Below are 21,971 nucleotides of genomic sequence, written 5' to 3'. Positions count from 1 at the left end.
TACATACGTGTAAACGCTTGCCTCTCTCTCGCATAACAATAAAATAACAGAGGAGGTGGAGGAGAAAGGGCGGCCTCAGCGGGTCGCGACCCTCGCTCGCGTCTCTGTAATCCGTTATACGATCGCAGTGGAACGACCGACTCGTTCCTCGAAGCAGATCCACCGTGTCGTTAAAACGTCGGCAGGAGGATCGCGAACGAACTGCCTGACTTTGCTTCGGTACGCGGCTCATCGTCTTCCAGGGATCAGCGTTCCACGACTCTATCGACCAGCAGCAAAGGAAGACCAATCCGATGGAGAACAGGTAGAAAAGCACCGGATAGGTATAGACGTACGTGGTGGAAAGAAAAGATCGTTCGTGGCTATCATAGATGAATTCTACACTTTCGATTTGGATGGAAATATATGTGAAGAACGTGTAAAATTGACCTTGATCTTAAATTTCAAGGTTAAAAAATTTTTGTTTTTTGCATTGTATTCTACTTGTCGCGAGCCATAGGTAGCAATCTAATAGTTCTTTTGAAAAATGGCGAAAAAGTTTCTTAATTTGACACTGCGTTCTAACAGCGACTTTATGGTTCTGGATGTGACATTTATATTTCGAATAATATTGACAGCTAGTTTTATCGATTATTTAGACTCATACTGATGCTACAACTATGACAAATCCAATGTTAGTGAAACCTAATACAAAATCGTAAATTCGCTGTTAGCACGCCCGCGTTTTCAATAACTTTTACATTAACAACGAAAGTTTTGAAATTATAGACATGCCTTGTTATCATTTCTAAACTCATTCTAAGTAAACAGGTACATATTAAAGTCTAGAATTCACCTATGATAGCCATAAACTTCTCTCTTCTCTGTACAAATGCGTTCTAACAACGACTTTATGGTTCTAGACGCGTGGATATTTACATCACGTAACGTTTATATTTTGGATAATGTTAATAGTTAGTTTTACCATTTTGTTATTTAGACTTGCACTGATGCTACAACTATGACAAATCCAATGTTAATCCAGAACTATAAAGTCGCTGTTAGCACGCACGCGTTTTCAATAACTTTTACATTAACAACGAAAGTTTTGAAATTATAGACATGCCTTGTTATCATTTCTAAACTCATTGTAAGTAAACAGGTACATATTAAAGTCTAGAATTCACCTATGATAGCCATAAACTTCTCTCTTCTCAGTACAAATGCGTTCTAACAACGACTTTATGGTTCTGGATATTATATTTTGAATAATGTTAATAGTTCGTTTTACCATTTTGTTATTTAGACTTGCACTGATGCTATAGCTATGACAAATCCAATGTTGATCCAGAACCATAATTAGAATGTGCTAACAGCGACTTTATGGTTCTGGACGCGTGGATATCTACATTACGTAACGTTTATATTTTCGATAATGTTAATAGTTAGTTTTACCATTATGTTATTTAAACTTGCACTGATGCTACAACTATGACAAATCCAATGTTAATCCAGAACCATAAAGTCGCTGTTAGCACGCGCGCGTACGCAGTGTTGAATTACGAAACTTTTTCATCATTTTTCAAGAGAACTATTAGGTGATGAGTAGAATACAGTGTCAAAGGAAATGCCCTGAAAATCAGGGTCAAGGTCAATTTTGCGGCAGTCTTTCCAAGGTGTAGAATTCATGTACGATACGGGTAAACTTTTCTCTGCATCCTGTACGTACACTTGACTGTACGCCGTAAACGACGCGATGCAACGTGAAACGCGGAGGAACGAGGACGACGGGGAAGAAGAAACGGAACAAAGTTGAGAAGGGAAGTTTACGAAGGACAAGATTGACAAGAGTGCGGCGTGAGTGATGTTTGCACGTACTGAATGTCGTTGCACGTACACGCCTATATATTTACGCGCACACAAGGAGAGAAACAAAGTTCGAGGGAAATTCTCCGCGATAAAAGCCTCCCCCACCGTTTATCTACACCGTGTAGATAGCCGTGGTTGTGTACCTGTGTCCGTGGGACAGGAGTTTGACGCGATAGATAGTCGTCAGAAATACAAGAAACTTTCACCTTCGGGAACTGGACGACGCGGCGAGACGCGGTGAAAAATCAAGCAGCGACTCGCAATATTATTTATGCGATACGTCAACGTATAACGATGGATGTTGGGTGGTTGGGTGGATGAAGGATATCGAGATTTAGTTGGATTCGATCGAACCACGACGAGGGGGCCGGGGGGAGGATCTCTGTCGTCGCGTCTCGCCGCCGTCGGAAAATATGGAAGGTATATAAATTTGGTTGGACGCGTCGACAGGGTGGAATATCGAGGAGTATTCATTACTCGAGTATCGAGCGGTCTGCTATCGCGAATCAAAGTAGTATTCATCTGGTAATCGACGTCAGTGTCAATCACGCGATGCATGCGCAAGCCTCTTATCGCGATTCTGCTACGGTTCATTAACAAAGAACGAATTCGGTCACGACTAGAGTAAATGCGAACGAGGCGCGGGGCGTTTTGTTAACGTGCGACTGGCACAGCCTGCCAGAGACTAAACGAATTAAAAAGGGCGGGTAGGGAGGAGGAGGAGGAGGAAGAGGAGGGTGGGTAGGGGGAATTGAGTCAAGGGAGACGCTCGAGCATGGAAGATAGCTTTCGAAGCGAGTGTGTGCGCGCATGATGGAAAGGGCGAGTGTGTTGGCCGATTAAAGGCACGCGGTGACGCGACGTGGTTCGATAGAGATCGCTGGAAATTGCGACACGGAGGAGGGAAAGGGAGGGGGAGAGGAAGAAGCGAGAACAGCGCGAGCGGAATTAAAGGATAGAATGCTAACGAGGTTGAAACGCGCGCGAGATATCCTCGTGCATCCAATACGCTTCCGGCGTACTCTCGCCGCTGTTCGCTCCGATGACCCGACGTCGCAACGCCGCTGCGCCACGTAAACGCGTTTTGTCGCCGAGGGACACACGAACGCCAGCGCGAACGTGATTCTTCGCTGTGTAGGCGGGGTTACTTCAGAAACTGAGGCCAATCTGCACCGTTCATATCGTCGCGCGGTGGATTTGTTCTCTGTTCGTACAGAGAACAGACGCGAGGCGATACGAATTCGATTCGGTACGAAACGATCGCGACAACGGTAAAACTCGTTACCCCTTTTTTTTCCTCTCCACCGTTTGTTCGTCCGATCCTGTGTCTCGTTGACGTTGATGCTTTTCTTTCATTTTTTTTTTTTTTTTTTTTTTCCCCAGTCAACCGTTGCACGGCGCCGATTATGCGGCTGGTTTCAACGCGACGACACGACGGAGACTGCCTTAGTAAAGAGCAGAATACGACGGAGGGAGAATGGGGAGGAAGGAAAAAGGGATAACAGAGAGAAAGAGGGAAAGAGACAGGGGAGGAGGGTATACCGGCTCGAAAAGGCTTAATGAAAGTTGCCTGTTGCTCGTACAAATCGTCGTGTCAACGGAGAAAATCTCCATTCCCCACTCTTTGCTCCGACCCACGTTCTATAGTCTGTTTGCAGGTCTATAGTCTGTAGCGGGCGAACGAGTGGTCCTTTCACGTGATGGCCGGTCCGTAAGGCCGGATCAATCCCGTCCCGTACTACTCGTTCCACGCTAGCCCCTCTTAATTACCAGCTACATACCTTCGTCGCGTTTGGATTTTCAACGCTTAATTTGACAATTACGAGCGAGCGACAAACCTCTAATCCGTGGTCCTCGGCACGTTTGTTTTCGCAAAGAAAACTCGAGCTGCAACCTCGATGAAACTCGCTTTGATCGTATCTTTCACGGGACGGGATTTTCTGATGCTCCAGTGTCGGTTGGTGTTCTTCAATGGCAAGTTCGGAGCGACTTCGCGTCGTATTTACCGGTGATGCGAGCTGCGGTACAACCCGGTCCCCGGTGAGCACAACAGCTTTGCTACAAGTTTCCATCGGGGAACAACTTTGGGAGAAACTTTCGGAGATAATTGCGTACGACCTCTTTGTATGTACGTACGTAGCGAGTCGCGTAGCGGGTCAAGTGCGTTCCAATTTTTCTCCTTTGGTCGAAAGAACAACCGAAGGATTACAAACGATCTCCGCCTCTTTGTGGTTTCTTCGAAACTTTTCTTTTCGAACGGATCGAAAGATTTAAGTTAACTTGAGAAATTACTTTGCCTTTGACGTCGCACAAAACAAGCGTGTAATATTGTAAAAGAAGAAAAAAAACAAGCAAGTTCGTACGTATATATACATACTAATCACAAAAATTAGGGGATATTTCAAAATGAATATGGAAGCATCCAGAAAAACGAATGACGTGATAATTTCTAATGTTCCTGTTTAACTTCTTGCGCTGAAATGACGTACCACGCACGTCAAAAATTTTTTCTCCCAAATTTTAACATTTTCTATTTTAAGTATATTTAAATCTAGCCCAGGCAAAACGAATAATAAATATTACCTCTCAATCATTTCTGTCAGTGATATATCGACGAGTTCAAAAAGAAATTGACGAATTATTGTATACGGTCACTCGTTATGGTCCGCAATCAATTGCCAGCGCAAGTGATTAAAAGTTAATATAAACTAACATAATTTTGTTTAGTTTAATATAAACTAATGTAATTGTGTAAAGAAAAGCAAAAGAAATAATAAATTTATTACTTCTCACTAATTTCTATCCAGTGATATCGTACCGATGGGCTCAAAAAGAAAACGACAAATTATTGTATACGGTTCGGTCACTCGTTATGGTCCGCAATCAGTTGCCAGCGCAAGGGGTTAACCTCTTACGTAGCGCTGGAATGATGTATCACGCACGTCAAAAATTTTTTGTGCCAAATTGCAATATTTTCTTAGTTTTAAATATTTTATATTAGTATTATAGTATTATTTATATGGTATTATATATTACATTATATTATATTATATTATATTATATTATAATATTATTATTAGCATTATTTATATATTATATTTAAATGTAGACCAGGCAAAACGAATGATAAGTTCATTACTTCTTAGTAATTTCTATCCAGTGATATCATATCGACGAATTATTGTGTACGGTTCGGTCACTCGTTATGGTCCGCAATCAGTTAACCTCTTACGGTGGAACGAGCCAGGCACGTCGAGAATTGTTTGTCCCAATATTTTCTTAGTTTTAAATATGTTATATTAGTATTATAGTATTATTTATATAGTATTATATATTACATTATATAATATTACATATATAGTATTATATTAAATCATAGTATTATTATTAGTATTATTTCTATACTATATTTAAATGTAATCCAGGCAAAACGAATGATAAGTTCATTACTTCTTAGTAATTTCTATCCAGTGATATCATATCGACGAATTATTGTGTACGGTTTCGGTCACTCGTTATGGTCCGCGGACCAGTTGCCAGGTTAATGAAAAAAATATCCAATGCTTCTTCTTCTTTTTTTTATCGCTTCATATTCATTTCGAAGTATTCTCTAATTTTTGTGGGCAGTGTATATACCGAAGGCAGAGCGTAATAACTTTTCTACGTTGGAAAGTCACGCCAATGGACGCGGATTGACAAGGATTGAGCATTTAAGCACGGGAAAGTGGGACGAGATCCGGTGACGTGCGGTGAATCTTTCGCGACCGCTGATTTTCGATAACGACGAAAGCCACCGCGATCCTGATGGACTTCCGGAACCGTGTCATATCTCTCTCAATAAACGCAGTAAACAACACAAAGACATTCCTGCCGTCCGTTCTGCGCGTCCGTTTATGTATACATAACACATTCCTCGGCGCTGAGCGTGGTTATACGCGGACCAATTCGTCCCTCTTTCGCCCCTCGGCGAGTGCAAACGGACAGGGACACGAGCAGGGGGGCGGTACACGTTCGAATTGCACGTGTATGCGTGCCAGGAATTCGCCGCGCGCGCGCGCGCGCGAGAGAGAGAGAGAGAGAGAGAGAGAGAGAGAGAGAGAGAATGAGAAAGAGACAGAGGGAAGCAACGAGCGGGTGAACCAAAGGCGAGGAAACAGAGGAAGAAAGAGGGAGAAAGCGAGAGAAACGAGGGACACCTGGACCGACGAGCGAGGATCGAGGAGCGACGAAGAGAAACGTAGACGAGACGAGTGACGAGGACGGAGAAAATTGGCGAGAGAAAGACAGAGGAGGAGAAGACGAAGACTAGCTAACAGAGATTGAAAGAGAAAGGAGGATAAACGGCAGTTCGACGAGGAGAACCGGCGGTGGTCGGAGAGGGACGAGGAAGAAAAAGAGACGCAAAGGAGAAGACTGGATAGGGACGGAGAGAAAGAGAGAGAGAGAGATTGGTGTATGTATATGGCAGATACATAGCGCGGCTTGCGGAGGGCACAAGTTAGTGTCTATATACGCGAGAGATCGATAGAGGACAGAATCCCGGGACATCCCCAGCGATCCTGTTCTCTTATTCTTGCAAGAAGCATCCTTGGATAGGCTACGTCGTGCCTCCGTTGCATGTTCCCGCTTTGCATTAATGCGAGACCGAGAGCGTGAGCGAGCAGCCGAAGGGGTTGGCAGGAGGGGGGAGGGGAGGGATGGGAGGGGGGTGGCGGCCTGGCTGGCCAAGAGAGGCAAGTGTCTCGGGGCAAAGGAACGAAGGCATTATCCGGCATACATTACGCGTTCGTCGAACGTACGCCAACTTTCTTTCCCCTTGGTGTCCCTCGACACCTTCACCTTCGTCGGTGCCCGCCCGGTGAAATTACCACCCGACGGGGGCGGCGTACTCTCGGATTCCTCGGCGGCTAACGACGAGATCGTGTCCAGAGTCTAGTCTGCCGGTCTCCGTCGTCCGGAGCGGAGCCGCTGCTCCAAGTCGACGGAATTAACTGATTTCTTTCGACCGATCATCCTTCAGGTCCCGTGTCATCCATATATTAACGTCCCGTTACGTTGAAACAGCTTATCGCTTAACCTCTCTTTCTCCCAAAATCGCAATATCTCCGCAGTTTTCAAGTAGAACCCAGGCAAAACGGATAACATTATTAATATTTATTCTCAATTTTATCCCGATAATTTCTATCCAGTGATGTCGAACCGACGGGTACGAAAAGAAAGCGACGCATTTTATCGTATATAATCGGTCTGGTCGCTCGTTACGGTCCGCAATCAGCTGCCAGAGCAAGCGGTTGATCGTTCGTTACGTTCCCATCTCTTATTAGAGATCGTGTTCTAGAACGGACGCGTGTCGGGTGACTCGTGGATGAAACGGAAAGGAAATGCGCAATCTCGTTTCGTCCGAGAGCGTGTCTTTTAATTTAGCGGGAGGAAAGAGAGAGAGAGAGAGATAGAGAAATAGAGAGAGAGAGAGGCAGGTCGGCTCGCGAGGCAGCAGAATTTCGAGAGTCACCCATTATCGCCGGTCTATGGATCCCGGGGGCGAGATTTTCGCGCAAGATGCGCGCCGCCCTGATTGCATTACGCCGTATTAGATTACGTCGCCGGGGTAGTCTTCGAAATGTCAAAATGTAATTACAGGGAGCAAGTAGATAACAGGCAACTTGGCCAAACACGCTTGCCTGCTGATGCCACCTACGCCTGCGTGCGTTTGTTCCAACGGTATGCACGTTGGCTGTACGTACGTTGGCGCACGTTGTATCGTACGTACACAATGCGATATCGGTAAAACTGGTCCTGCCAGAGCTGTTCCTCGCGAGGAATTGCCATGCCGTGGCTCGCGATGTAATTATCGCGAAGAAGGTGAGCCGGCGTCGTCACGTATCAGCCGCGACGCATCGCGCTTCGGGAGGGGAGCATTCGTCCCTCATCTTCCGAGAGTTGGAGTAACGAGGTTACAAGGATCGAGAGATAGGAGGAGGAAGCAGAGAGAAGGTCGGAGGTTCCTTCCTCGCTGCTGTCGAAAGGATCATATTACTCGGCGCGACGTGGCGAGGCACCTCCTACCTACCGTGCAATTTTCCCGTCGTTGATATTCACGGCTAATAATCGTCGTGGCAATCCCATTGTTAGATCTTGTTGTATACGAATATATATATATATATATGTATATATATATATATATAGACGTTGCATGTACGGGGTGATCGTTGCTACCGCTGCCAAATTTCCAAACGTACACCGGTGCTATTACTTGGTATATCTATCGCGAAATTCCCTTATGCCGCCGAGACATTCCTTAATGCGTCCCAACCGCGACACCATGATAACCAAACATATGTACAACAATGGGAATGGATGCCGAGAACCGTCTCGCTGCGCGAAGCGATAATTGATTCGACGAAGCGACGAGGAGATCATGCTCGGAGAAGAACGAGACTTTGGATCTCCTAACCTAACGCGCGTGTCACGGCCGACAGACACGGTGAAACTAAAATGTTCGATGTTGGAGGAAAAAAGGAAAGCAAGCGACAATTAAACCGAGTGATTTGGAATATTAAAGTTTATTAGTGTTTGAGCAGTGAAGGAGGAATACGACGATGACAAAGAGATACTGAGTCCTCTCTGTGATCCGAACTCTTGCCCTTTTAACGCTGCAACTAACTGCCGACGAGTAAAGCGCGGAATTTTCATCCGATGAAAAGTAAAAGAAACAGAAAATCTTTGTAATGTACAATAGGGTACACGAACTTTCATTTTATTTCACGAAGAATCATTTAAGCCTCTAAAAACACATTGTTTTGTATCTATGAAAGATTTAACAAAAATTATCAATTGGCCGTTTTGACCATTTTGGTAGTTTCAGTGTTGAAACTTTTGTCTTTATACACACACACACACACACACACACACACATTGTTTTATATCTATGAAATATTTAACAAAAATTATCAATTGGCCGTTTTGACTATTTTGGTAGTTTCAGTGTTGAAACTTTTATCTTTATACACACAAACACATTGTTTTATATCTATGAAATATTTAACAAAAATTATCAATTGGCCGTTTTGACCATTTTTGTAGTTGAAACTTTTGTCTTTATACACACACACACACACACACACACACATACAAAACTGTACGCTTATATTTTACGTCTTGAGATTGTATAGCTGAATGAGATAATTTGGGTTTGATTCTAGATATCTGACAACTTTGATTTCTGAGCATGCGTGTATTTATACATATGTTATGCATACGTGTATTTTTAATATTTTTAATTTTATTCATATTATTATATTTATTATTATTAATAATAATAATAATAATAATAATCGAAGATGTGAAAATTAATTAATTTAATTTCTTCAATCAGATAAATTTCAAACTTTTCATTTTTTTCCATCCTTTATATTTCATATTTCATTATTAGTTTATCAATCGTCATTTATAGTCTAGGTAGCGCCCTTACTCCTCATTTCACAGTTGCTGAAATGTCCGAGGATCCTTTGCGTCTGCGTTTATACATATTCCCTCTAACGTGAATTTTCATCGTTCCACGAATTTCCTTCCTACGGGCTGCAAAGTCCGCGTGTCGCGTGTCGCCGCCGATTCCGCCGATACGCGAGATTGAAATAAATCGTAAAGATTCGGTTGGTCCAACCCCGGCTCCATCTTGAAGCCCCCGGAATATCGAAACGAAAGAAAGAAAATTACGAAAGAGGATCAAGTGTTATTTCTCGGCTGCGCGGGTTTGAAAGCTGGGCGAGACGCGATATCGCCGTGGTAAAACGACAGCCGACGAGGAGGAGCCGTTTTTCGACGGATTTCTGAAGAGGGGACCATTTCCTGGTCCTGAGCCCTGAAATAATTTCGCCGAGCGGAGCGGAGCGGAGCGGAGCGATAGGAAAGTGTCGCGTTTACCTTGTTCGACTTTGGTATTCCATTGTGTGTGTGTATGTGTGTTTGCGTGTGTGTGTCGCCTGTGCGGCCGGGTCGCGGAATTTCTCGGAATTCCGCGCCGACTTCATGCATTTTTATGCACCGCTCCAATCGGTGTAATTGTCCCCCGACGAGCGAGCGCAACGGTAACGACCAAGCGGGCAGACAAAAATGTAAATTGACGGTTTTCGAATGGCGGGCTTCGCGCGCCTCGCGCTTTATCGAGCGCACTTTGTCCCGTTGGATCGATGCCTGCCTGCTTGCTTGCTTGCTTGCTTGCTTGCTTGCGACGCGGCCTTTGAAGAGAGAGAGAAAGAGAGAAAGAAAGAAAGGAAGAAAGGAAGAAGTAACGCGCGAACCGCGAGACCAACCGGCCGTGCAGCTTGACCAATTTCGTAAATGGCAGCGCGATTCATGCGTCCAGTCGCCTTAAGTGGCTCTTTTCTTCGAATTCTTTCCTCTTTTTTTTTTTTTTTTTTTCTCTTCTCTCCGCGGTATTGGCGCTTTCTTCGCCGACGACCGTATTCAAGAGGCATTTAAGAACGTTCAAAGGCAACAGCCTCCTCCGGTAATAAACTCTGGTTGTGTATATGCGTATACACCGGGCGAGAGAATATCTATCGTTGAAGCGATATCTTGGCATCCTCCTCTCTCAGAGACGTAGAATCTTACGTACTCACGAGAGCGATTCTCTCCGTCGTTTCGTTTTATTTCAACAGTCTCTCTTTCCCTCTCCCTCCCTCTCCATTTACCTTGCCGTTTTATATGATTTCTCGTCAATCATCGAGCCTCGATTCCATCTTCTCCTCCCGCGGAGTATCAGCAGGCGGCGGCGGCGGAGAGGAGGATACGAACGATATTTCAACGGCGGAGTGCGCGATTGTCTGAAACGTCTTAGTGACAGATTCGAATGCGGGTCTCGAACGGACGGCAAGGGATGCTTGATGAAAATCGGGATCACTGTGTGCGTGCGCGCGTGTGTGATACTCTATAGCGGAGAAAATAGTAGGATATTCCATTAGGTTGTCTGGAAGGTGCGATTTTCCATTTTCCACGGTGACACGAACATCCTCGGCTGACACCCACGGAATATCCTCGCCAGCGTGTTCTCGCGTCGGGACTGTTGCCGCGTCGTTTCCCGAGTTACGCTCGCGAACTCATTGCCGGGGACCGAGGCTGGATTCGGCTGGATTCGAGTCGAGAAACGCAACGACGTCTCTCTCTCTCTCTCTCTCGACATCGACGAGCAGGAGATTCCTCGTATCCCTCCTCCCCCGTTCTCCAACGCTGCAGGCAAGATGTTAATCTGTCGAGTGAATTTTCGGTGTAGGTTCGCCGCGAACAAAGTTACAAGTCTCACCCCGTCCCTCTCGCCAATCGGAAAATCTTTCCTCCGTAATATCCCTATTCCGCTACTTATCCCGAACGATAATTGCACGTTGTTACATGGCCGAAAAAAAACGCCACGGTGGGCGGTGAGAGAACGAAATGTGAAAGTAGGGAACAGGCCCGAGAGAGCCGAGCCGAGGCGAGAAAGCTGGCGACTGGCAAACGTTCGACGTTCGTCTCGTTCTCATATGTGATTGAAATTTTTAATTAACAAGAACGAGAGGAGGGGCAGAGGGGAGGCATTGTTCCGCGGTGAGAGTAGGATTTCAACTCTACGGGCTGCAGGCGGGGGAACAACGCTAGTCCCCCTGGATCAGGCTCGAAAAACAAACAACAACGCGACGACGAAGAATTCCTCGCCGCGTTCTCTCCTGTTCTCATCCTTTTCCTTCTTTTTTTCCCCGGCGTCGAAAGAAATTTTTTCCTTGTACCAATAACCTTGATAGGTATCGGGGAAAAAAGCGGAACGACCGCTTGCTTGCTTGCTTGCTTGCTGGCTGGCTGGCTGGGTTGGTTGGTTGGTTGGTTGGTTGGTTGGCAGGTTGGCTGGCTTGCTGGATGGCTGGGTTGGCATTGCCGTTGGCTGGCTGGTGCTAAGAGCAGCTTCGAAACAGACCGGCGTTACGGACCTGTTCGAATATTAATCCACTGCCGTTGGAACGCATTATTCTCTTTTTGCTCTCTCCTCCCCCCCTTCCACCGCGCGCGCCCCCCCCTTTTTTCTTTTCCCTTTTTTTCTATTTTTAATAAACATGACCGCCAGAGATTTGCACGCGAGCCATGATGCGGAGAGACATTTTCTTGATTAAAACCATCGATCTCGCCGGGATTACGGACACGTACTTCCGGAAATGAACGCGCGCGCGTAACTGGCAGACTGGGGGGGACGAAGAGAAGGATGGGGGGGGGGGCGATTGAGAGGATGTACCCGCGGCTGAGCGTGTCCTGGGCGGTAACGCGAGTATCGCGTTAATTAGCCGCGTACGTGCGATTATGTCGATGTAGGAACCAAACGGCAGCTCGAGGATCTGGGTTTGAGTTTCGCTCAAAGGCCAAGCGTCGCCGCGAATGGTATTTTCCGCGAATCGAAGAACGACAATTAGAACGACAATTTAGATGGGCTGCCACTCTCGCAAGACGAGAGATTTTAATTGGCCGAGTTACGATTGTCGCGGACGGGGTGGCGAGCATTCATTAAAAACGATGGGTGAGTCGATTTTGTCGTCTTTGTTTTTAATATTTCCTTTGGCCGCGCTCAGCTCGGCGTGGCGCGCACCTTTGCCCGGCACGGGGTTTAATATTAATGCGGGCGAAATTGAAATACTAATTAGTATTCAGTCGAGGAAGGTGCTTTCCGCAGCCGGGTTTCACCGAGTGACGGTCTCTTAAAACGAGACGAAGCGAGGCGCGCCGCGGCGGCACAACGGGTAGGGAAAGGGATGAGCCGACGACCGAGGAGCGGAGGGCAAGTTTCGTGTCTGTCGTGTCTCGAGGAAACTCAACACTCGCGGGAAATTACTCGTAAAATGGCTGGTAGGAAACGCGAGAACGTTCGTACGTTTTACGACTTCCGAGGATTCATTCGCGAAGGCAATGTCCGTAAACACGACAGATCGCCTTCTATCGGTCTCGAGCTGCGCGTTGTACGTACGTAATCTCGAAACTCGGCCAACTTGTGACGCCGTACGTACGTACATACGTACGTATCGTTCTGAACGGCCGAGGTGAGAAGAATGGCCGAGGAGAACCACGTCCAACGTATTGTACTCGCTTACGGACACTTGAACAGTAGCAGGTACAGTCGTCTGTCTCGCGAGAGCGCGTTCGTCGATATCTCTGAAAAAAATTAACGCTAAACCGAAACTTGTAATGGAAATTTGTAATAAAGTAATTGGAAATGAAAGGAACCGGGAAAAATTTGAAATAGAATAAAGAACGCTTCTTTTCTAGCGCTTTTTTTCTATATATGTGTGTGTGTGTGTGTGTGTGTCTGTGTGTAATATAAGCTTTTTTATGTATATATATATAATGTTTATACATGCATATATATATATATATATATATATATATATATATATAATGTATACATGTGTGTGTAATATAAGCTTCTTTATATATATGTATATATATATAATGTTTATATTACACACGCATATATATATGTGTGTCTGTGTTTAATATAAGCTTCTTTATATATATATATAATGTTTATATTACACACACACATATATGTGTGTGTGTGTGTGTGTGAAATATAAGCTTCTTTATATATATATATATATATATATATATATATATATATATATATATAATGTTTAGAAAAAAAAAACCCAATACTTGAGGAATTTGTAGTACTCATCAAGAAAATTAAAAAATGTCCACCATGTATCTTAAGCAATTCTTTACATAAAGTCAACTTTTATTATTTGCTTGAAAACCATTGTATCATCAATCTTATTTATATTACATTGTTTTTAAATTTTATCTTTCAGCTGTAGGACCTTGTGCTGCTAAAGATAAAGAATATAAAAATCCAGAGTACTTTTGTTATCATATAGACACCTTTGGAGAAGCAGAAGTAGAATTAGCCAAATATAGATTACCAGCTCCTTCTAATAAAGTACCTTTTAATAAATAATTTCCTGATTGTATTTACCTCCATAGAAAAATTGTGTAGTAAAGAAAACAAAATATAGTCAATAAATAATAATCCAAAAGAATCAGGTAGAACAATTATTTTGTACAGGAATCAACAGAATGATTTAAAAAAAAAATATATATATATATAAAATACAGTAATAATATAAAAAGAAATATATTTATAAAACATATTAATTTATTTCATTTATTTTTATTGTTTGATTAATTTGTCTAATAAAGTCAATAAAGTAAAAAATAACAACATACATTATTGTATTATTCGTGTATTTATTATTGTAGAATTAATAAACTTTTTGTCATAAATTTATGCCCTATGTAACTTTTTTTTTAAATGACATGCTTTGTTCAATATTTTACAGATTTAGGTTAGATTAGGTTAGGATAAATATAATTCCAATTCTTTTGTTATTACGTGTTTTTCTAATAAATAAAATAATTAATATATGTGTATTATTGCGTTACATTGCCATCTTAAAATATAACTATTAAATGAGAAGTAATAACCATAAATACATATGTATGTATATATTTTTTAAAAATCATTTATATTGCGCAATATAAATATATTTATAAATATATTTATAGATATATTTTTCACATATTTTTGCTATCAACATTTCATATCTCTTTAATTGTAAAAATGAATTATGTCTTATGAATTGTAAATTTAATTCAAATTTTCTATTTTATTTTCCACGAACGTTGGAATCGCTTTACTGCATACATTTCTGTTTGAACATTCAAAGAGTACGTAATATTCGTTGACACATACTCTATAAGGAACAAAATACGAACACACGAGCGGTTAACTTATTCTTTATTATTTTACACAACGAAATTATAAATATATACTATATTCGTACATGTAAAAATGTCTTGTATTCTTCCAAAATATGTCGTTCTATCACTGTTTAGACGGAATATTTCGCAAAGTAGTTTTAACGCTATAAATATAAGAAATGGTGCTTCATGGTGGATACATCAAAACTCAAACACAAGATACTTTCACTATAATATAAATAAACTTTCTTTGGAATACTTTAGGTAAGCAGAAATTTGTTTTTATTAATTCTATTTATATTATAATTATAATTTGTCAATGTATTTGAATAATTGTAATTATATTAATATATAATTACTGTTGTTACGTATGTGTTTCCAAAATATAATACTTGTGTACATGTGAATATATATGTTGTTCATCGTATTTTAAGTAAGGTTAAATGATTAGAATAATTATCTAAATTAGAAGTGTAAAGTAAAGATATTCAAATGTTATGTAAATTTTTTTTATGACTAACAGTTAATATTTATTTATTGCTTAAAAAAAAAATAATTTATTGAACAGCAATATAATATATATTAAAAACATTTGAATAAAATATTTTATAAATTACTTTTTACATCTGATATTTTCATAAATAATACAAAATGTCTGTGAGATTGGATAAATGAAAGAATGAAATATATCCTAATTTTAAAATTCATTGGAAGATTAGTCAGAGTGTATATATATAATTTATTAAAATAAAATAAGTAGTATAAATTAGTACAATATTGTATATATTTTAAATATTTTAAGTCATAAGATATTAAATCTATTTGAAAAAGTCATTTAATAAATATTTTTATATACTATATATTATATTATATGAGATATTATTTTTATCTGCATCAAAGTAATTTTGATATGTAAATACAATTAATTATATTATTGTTTTATAACAAGTGTTAAAGTTGGTTACAAATAAATAATTTGCATATTAGTGTGCTCAGATAGTATTATTTAATTATATTTCTGTATTAATGATCATATTGATAAAATTTTCTTTGCTCTCATTAGGCTTACAATGTATTATTGTTTGAGTTCCACGATGCGTTATTGCTTTTAAAATCACTGTAATGGATTTACTTATTTCTGCGTCTATTTCTTCTTCATCATTCTGAAATTTTATACTTTATAATTTTATAAACTTAAGATTCATGAATTTATTAAAATAAATACCAAGCTGAATTTTAGTACTATATTTTGTTAGTTACCATGGAATAAATACAAATATAATTATACCTGTAGAAGATCACTTTGTACTTCCTCTAATTCGATATTTTTTTTATCTGTTGACATATTGTAATAAGTTACAAGCATATTATTAAATAAGCAAAACTAACTGATGTGAAACTGTGATGTGAATCATATTTTTATTTACATAACAAGCGACTAGCTCAAGATATCATTTCAGAGTTCACTGTGTTGAAAATCAAAACTGTCTCATCTAAAAGTCATATTTCTATTAATATGTAAATCAGTGATTTGAAAAACATATTTTTTATTATATTGAAATGTCTATTGAATATCTAAAGAAGATATAAATCAATAAAGATATAAATAAAAGAAAGAAGAAGATATAAATAAAAATTATTGTACATAAAAATTGTATTACTAAAGTGAAGCTTCATTTTAATTTTACTTTTCATTATATACTATGGAAACAAAGGAATCACTTTTTTTATTCTCTGCTCATCTTTGTTCAATCAATTTTGTGATTGTTTATGTATGTATGTGTATAATACATAAAGGATGCTCAATAACATACAGTATATGTAATATAGTAACAACAATAACAAAATACGTATAATATAATATAGCAATAAAAAAAGGTACAATGAAAAGTACATACAATGATAATAATAGAAAAATTACGTTAAAAATTACTTGAAGTATTCCTGAAACGAATATAAAATAAGTACGGAGATATAAAAAATACAATAATTCTTAAATTGTAGAGAAGATTATCATATTCGATGCTATAAAGAAGCAGCGCTTTATAAGAAAAAAGAAAATAGTTAACCCATCATTTTGCAGAAATCTGTAAAAGAATACCAAAATTCTATCTCATAGAAGTTTTCAATAAAATTTTTCATAAAAGTTTTCAATGGTAACCGTTGAAATACCGTTTCGTGAGCCATTTTGTATTGTCGCATTAAGTTAAATATAATTTAAGTGATTTCAACTATGACATTTGAAATTTTTACGTGACAAAAAACTGAAAATCTGAACTTAGTTCAGAGTTCATCGTGTACATGTATATATATATTAAGTGCAATGGAATAGAAGTGCGTATTCTACGATAGTTTAAAACAAATTTTCTCTTGTGCAAAAATGAGTTCAGAGTACGTATCATTTTCGATTTTCTCTTGTAAAATTACAAATTACTCTTGTACAGTTTATAAATTACTAGTTACTAATATTTTAGTAAATATTCTTGCACTAACATTAATTAGTTTGATAATAAAATAAATGGAAATTTACAAGTATAAATTCTACAAATTGTAAGTTATTTAATTATCTTACTCGACAAAAAGATTATAAAATTGTAGAAAAGGAGTCTATTGATAACTTACTGCTTGATCAATTTGCTATACATTATTGCTATACATTATTTATAGTTAGTGAATTATTATACAAAAGGGTTCTGTTAAAATTGATAAACGTAGCAACACACACTTAGTTTTTTAATGATAACAAATATCAAGTAGTGATGAAGTGTTGAAAAGTTTGAAATTAGGAGTAGAATTTAAAAAAGTTTAATTCTATATTGTATACATTATTCACATTTTATACTTTCATATATTTAATTAGAAAATAATAGCATTCTTGCTATGTAAATTTCTAGCAATTTGCTGATAGTTTTGCCTATGATATGACAAACAGTACTTTCATATTCTCAATCAAAGTTTTACTTCAGCTGATATTATAGATAATATAGACGTATTATTTCTTAATTAATTTTTCTTGATTAATTTTGATATATTTTTAAATTATTAATAATTATATTAACTCTACAAGAGCCAGTAAACTCTTAACAAAATTTGCCGGTCTTTTGCGAAGAGACTCTCTTAAAAGTAGCCGGTTATTATATGTTTATTATTAATAATCTCACGCTGAAAGATCAATGCATATTTCTATGTATATTTTTTTTCTTATATATGTATTCTTTTAATTATGCTATTTCTTTAGGCCAAAGAATGTCGATATACGAACATATTCTGTGCATTTGAATGCGTCATATATATCAATCAAGGATGAAAGTCGTGAATTAATGGCTGTTTGGCCTGATATTCTTCGTGACCTTACCACTGCTAATCGTCATAATGATATGTCAGATGTTACGAAATGGCTGGCAAAGGTATTTTCTTTTTCTCCTTTTTTTCCAAATTTTATTACATTTAAAATGATATATTAACAAGAAATATATTTCTCATTGTCTAACTTCTAGGTATTGCAATATAATGTTCCTAGCGGAGGGAAGCACAGAGCGTTAATGGTTGTACAAGCATATAAATCTTTTGTTCCTCCGGATCAATTAACGGAAGAAAATCTTCGTTTAGCCCGTATTCTAGGCTGGTGCACAGAGCTGGTAATATTCCTTCTATCTTTTTTAACTTGTATCACTTTAGAATTTTAATAATAATAATACACAATTTGTTTCTCTTATTAATTGCTTTTTAGCGAAATTACTTATATACGGTTGTATATTATAGTTACAAGCGTTCTTCCTCGTAACCGATGATATTGAAGATCATGCAGTAATGCGACGAAATCAACCATGCTGGTATCTATGCAATGATATTGGACTGACCGCGATTAATGACAGTATAATGATAGAAATGTGTTTATATGAACTTCTTAAGAAATACTTTAAGACAAAAGAATGTTACTTAGATCTTATAGAACAATTTTTATCAGTAAGTAATCATTTTTCTTATTTAATAATATACAAAATACTTTGATTCGATACTAACTAATAAAATATTTTTTATATGATTCATACTATCTAAAAAAATCAGTACAGTTATTTAATAAAATGTCACATTTACATTGTTTTATTAGTAAAAAATTTTGTTTGCTAAATTAAAAGTATAGAAATTTTTACATATATATATTACTATATATTACTATATTATTATATATATATATATATTATTTATAGGCTACATTTAAAACGGAAATGGGTCAATGTCTAGATTTATTATCAACAAATTTTGGAAATAAGCCGAATTTACGACTTTTTACTATGGATAGGTATAATTCTCTTGTAAAATATAAAACAGCTTACTATACGTTTGTGTTACCAGTCACTCTTGCTATGAGTTTTGTAAGTTCAATTGTATTATTTAATTTTATATCATATCTAATGGATGAGTTAAGAACCTTTCTTCATTTTCGGATTATAACTTTATTCACGTATTATTTGTAGGCTGGTATAAAAGATCCAGAAATGTATAGACAAGCAAAAACAATCTTGCTAGAAATGGGTCATCTTTTTCAAGTACGAGACGATTATTTAGATTCTTATGGTGATGTGGAAAGCACTGGAAAAGTGGGTACGGATATACCAGAAGGAAAATGTTCGTGGCTTATTACTGTAGCTTTACAACGTGCTACACCAGAGCAAAGGAAAGTTTTGGAGGTATAGATGTCACTAATTTAATATTTTGTATTCATTTTCTCTTTTCGAATAACAATACAATATTGTGCATTACATTGTTATGTAGGAATGCTATGGAGACTCTGATCCAGAAAAAATAAATCGTGTGAAACAACTTTATCAGGAGATAGGTATACCAAATACTTTCGCTATCTATGAAGAAGAAACACATAATTTGTTAAATACGCATATACAACAAATATCTCGTGGACTTCCACATGATTTTTTCTTAAAGACTCTTAATAGAACGTGTAGTAAAATAGGCCGGAAGGATTAATCGTATAATCAAAACGGCAGATTTTTACTACGATTAATTGAATGTCTAGTAACAACTGCATTTTCTATTAAATAAATTGTCTTAATAAAGTGAAATCATAAGACAATAATTCGTTATTAAAATATATTAACGAAAATCCAAATAATCAGTTAATAAGAAAATGCTAATTCCAAGTTAAAAAAAGTGAAATATTTTATATGGTAGAGGATATATTTTATATTTCATATGCTGTTTTGTATATGATAGATTTTTATATAAAATTATATTTCTTTTATTTAAAAGTAATTGTTATAACTTAACATTCTCATTTATATATTCAAAATATCAATAAATGAATTGTTAAGACGATTTTTTAATTTTTTTTTTATATCCCCAATGTTGCTTCTTCTTCATATTTTTTCGAATTTTCGAATGCACAATTTGTTTTACTTTCTGTCTAAGCTCTTTGAATGTATCCGTTGGCACGTGTTCTTTCGAAAAAAAGTTTTCTGCTTCTAGAATTTATTAAACGTGAATATTTATAAAGTAATAATTATTTTAAATTTTTTATTATATTTATATTTTATATGAAGTACATACCTTTGAAACGAATATCATTACTGTCAAAGAAAAACTTATTTGTATTTACTATTATATCAGGTGTAGATTTTTCATTATTTGTATATTCTTGTTTACTATCGTGTTCATCTTCGGAAGAATCATACTTAAATGATTTCTTTGAATCAAAATTTAATTGAATTTTTGGAGTTTCCACGTTTGAAACATTACTGTTATTATCTGTAACTAAGAATAAAGATAAAGGCAACAAATGATATAAAATAAATATTTTGATTAATGCATTATAAGAAAATTTACTATTTTCATTAGTTATATCTCTGCCATATGTTTTTAATAAACTAAATTGTCCTCCTTCGTTCAAGCTTTTCAATAATGAGTCTGATACAGAAAAATATATATCCTTTGATACTTCCACAGGTGGATTTTCAATTGGGTCTTCGATATTACGTTTATTTTTCTTCTTTTTTTTAGCGTTTTTAGTTTCTATTTCACATTTTTCTGTGTTAATTTCGTATTCTTTATGATCATTTTCCGTGGGATCATATCGAATCATTCCTTTTCTGAAAAATACAAATATATAAATGTAAGTAATTAGTACTCATTCGTAATTCTAACATTATGTTTAAATATAATTTGTTTTATTCTTACTTTGAAAATTTTACATTTTTATTTATATCTTTGTTCTTTGAAGTAATTGGTACTCCTAAAATATTTTCTAAAATATCTAATTGTAATTCCTTCTCCTTCTGTAGATCAATTTCATTGTCATTTACATTGATATCTTTATTTGTTTCTTGATCATCATCCATGAAGCGTTTGTCAAGCTTGAACCGTTCATCAGTAATATTATTCCCAAGATACTAAAATTAGTCAAATAATTAATGATAATTATCAAAATTTTTATAAAATTTATTTATTCATAGATATGTATAAGTACTTCACCTTCTCTGTGAAATTTTTATTACTATCAAATTTATGGTTATCCCACACTGGTTCATTATCATTTTTGTCATCATCAGCATCATCAAATAAATCACGGTTTTTCTTTTTCCTTTTTTCTTTGGTTTGAAATTGTTCTATGTCGTTAATGTCATTATCATCAAATATTATTTTATTCTTATTCCTGTTATTGTCCTATAAAATTAAGTATTCTATCATAAACATGATATAAAAAAAAAAAAAATCAACAAAATAGAACTAATTGAAACATATTTACCAAATTCTTCAGTGCATTTTGTACTGCCAATTCTTTGGCTCTAAAAATTTGTTTCTTACGTTTTAATGATTCTAATCGCTTCTTCTCTGATATATCAATTCCATTCATTTTTATTTCTGTTTTAACCTCAAGCTTTAAAAACCTTTTATTTTTACAATGTTAGGCTAAATTAAATCTGACATTCGATAGTAAGTGCATGGCTTATTAAACTAAGATATGACCATTAGCGCACTCTACGTTTAAGGAACGGTGGATTGAAGAACTATATCAGATAAAAAGATACAAACACAGACGAGAAATGTAGGAGAAATTAAACTTGTTTAATTGTTACAAACAAGCTAAATAATTGTCCAACAATGTTTAGAAGTGTAGAAAATAATTGTCATAAACAAATTATTGAAACTATGAAACAATTTGAAAATATAAAATAAATTACTGATTCAATTGTCGTAAGTAAATAGTTAAAATTATTAACTAATGTATAAAAATATTATAGAAACGCATTATTTCCGTCACAATTACAAGATATTTCTCTTCAAAGTATTTTCAAGTCGCGGATCAACCAAAGTAATTGTGAAAACAAAACACACAA

The 21,971-nt window shown here is 37.1% G+C and overlaps 2 protein-coding genes and 1 long non-coding RNA gene across 5 annotated transcripts; 2 read left to right on the top strand and 1 right to left on the bottom strand.

Moving 5' to 3' along the window:
* Window positions 1-674: 674 nt before the first annotated feature.
* On the top strand, window positions 675-13,888 carry LOC122535317. The gene is made up of 3 exons (XR_006308136.1): window positions 675-697; window positions 5,494-5,496; window positions 13,671-13,888. It is a non-coding gene; the product is annotated as an uncharacterized LOC122535317 (long non-coding RNA).
* A 640-nt stretch (window positions 13,889-14,528) lies between these two features.
* Window positions 14,529-19,838, top strand: LOC122535321 (farnesyl pyrophosphate synthase). 2 transcript variants are annotated; one of them, XM_043666777.1, is made up of 7 exons: window positions 14,529-14,883; window positions 17,858-18,026; window positions 18,117-18,257; window positions 18,382-18,585; window positions 18,831-18,995; window positions 19,098-19,310; window positions 19,396-19,838. In XM_043666777.1, the coding sequence occupies exons 1-7, from the start codon at window positions 14,711-14,713 to the stop codon at window positions 19,603-19,605; spliced, it is 1,275 nt and encodes a 424-aa protein (XP_043522712.1). In that variant the 5' UTR covers window positions 14,529-14,710; the 3' UTR covers window positions 19,606-19,838. The 2 variants fall into 2 exon arrangements, with proteins under 2 accessions (XP_043522712.1, XP_043522713.1); XM_043666778.1 differs by lacking the exon at window positions 14,529-14,883 and adding an exon at window positions 16,912-17,010 and having other exon boundaries at window positions 19,396-19,837.
* A 91-nt stretch (window positions 19,839-19,929) lies between these two features.
* On the bottom strand, window positions 19,930-21,681 carry LOC122535322 (nucleolar protein 8-like). Of its 2 annotated transcripts, none has more exons than XM_043666780.1 (6): window positions 21,380-21,681; window positions 21,106-21,297; window positions 20,812-21,023; window positions 20,461-20,723; window positions 20,185-20,382; window positions 19,930-20,099 (listed from the first exon to the last, which is right to left on the bottom strand). In XM_043666780.1, exons 1-6 carry the CDS (start codon window positions 21,485-21,487, stop codon window positions 19,945-19,947), a joined length of 1,128 nt encoding a protein of 375 aa, XP_043522715.1. In that variant the 5' UTR covers window positions 21,488-21,681; the 3' UTR covers window positions 19,930-19,944. The 2 variants fall into 2 exon arrangements, with proteins under 2 accessions (XP_043522715.1, XP_043522714.1); XM_043666779.1 differs by having other exon boundaries at window positions 20,185-20,388; window positions 21,380-21,679.
* Between the last annotated feature and the right edge of the window lie 290 nt (window positions 21,682-21,971).

Source organism: Frieseomelitta varia, unplaced genomic scaffold (assembly GCF_011392965.1).
Source record: "Frieseomelitta varia isolate USP_RPSP 00005682 unplaced genomic scaffold, Fvar_1.2 scaffold_697, whole genome shotgun sequence".
Classification (NCBI taxonomy): Eukaryota; Metazoa; Arthropoda; class Insecta; order Hymenoptera; family Apidae; genus Frieseomelitta; species Frieseomelitta varia.
Note: the sequence above shows the minus strand (reverse complement) of the source record. Positions and strands in the feature narration are given on the sequence as shown.

Excerpts from the sequence above, each read along its gene's own strand:
- LOC122535321 (XM_043666777.1), top strand. The coding sequence starts at position 14,711 with ATGTCTTGTATTCTTCCAAAATATGTCGTTCTATCACTGTTTAGACGG. Across the intron at positions 14,884-17,857 it reads CTTTCTTTGGAATACTTTAG|GCCAAAGAATGTCGATATAC; the intron begins GTAAGCAGAAAT and ends CTATTTCTTTAG. Across the intron at positions 18,586-18,830 it reads TTATAGAACAATTTTTATCA|GCTACATTTAAAACGGAAAT; the intron begins GTAAGTAATCAT and ends TATTATTTATAG.
- LOC122535322 (XM_043666779.1), bottom strand. The coding sequence starts at position 21,487 with ATGAATGGAATTGATATATCAGAGAAGAAGCGATTAGAATCATTAAAA. Across the intron at positions 21,298-21,379 it reads AAAATGCACTGAAGAATTTG|GACAATAACAGGAATAAGAA; the intron begins GTAAATATGTTT and ends TTAATTTTATAG. Across the intron at positions 21,024-21,105 it reads ATAAAAATTTCACAGAGAAG|TATCTTGGGAATAATATTAC; the intron begins GTGAAGTACTTA and ends GACTAATTTTAG.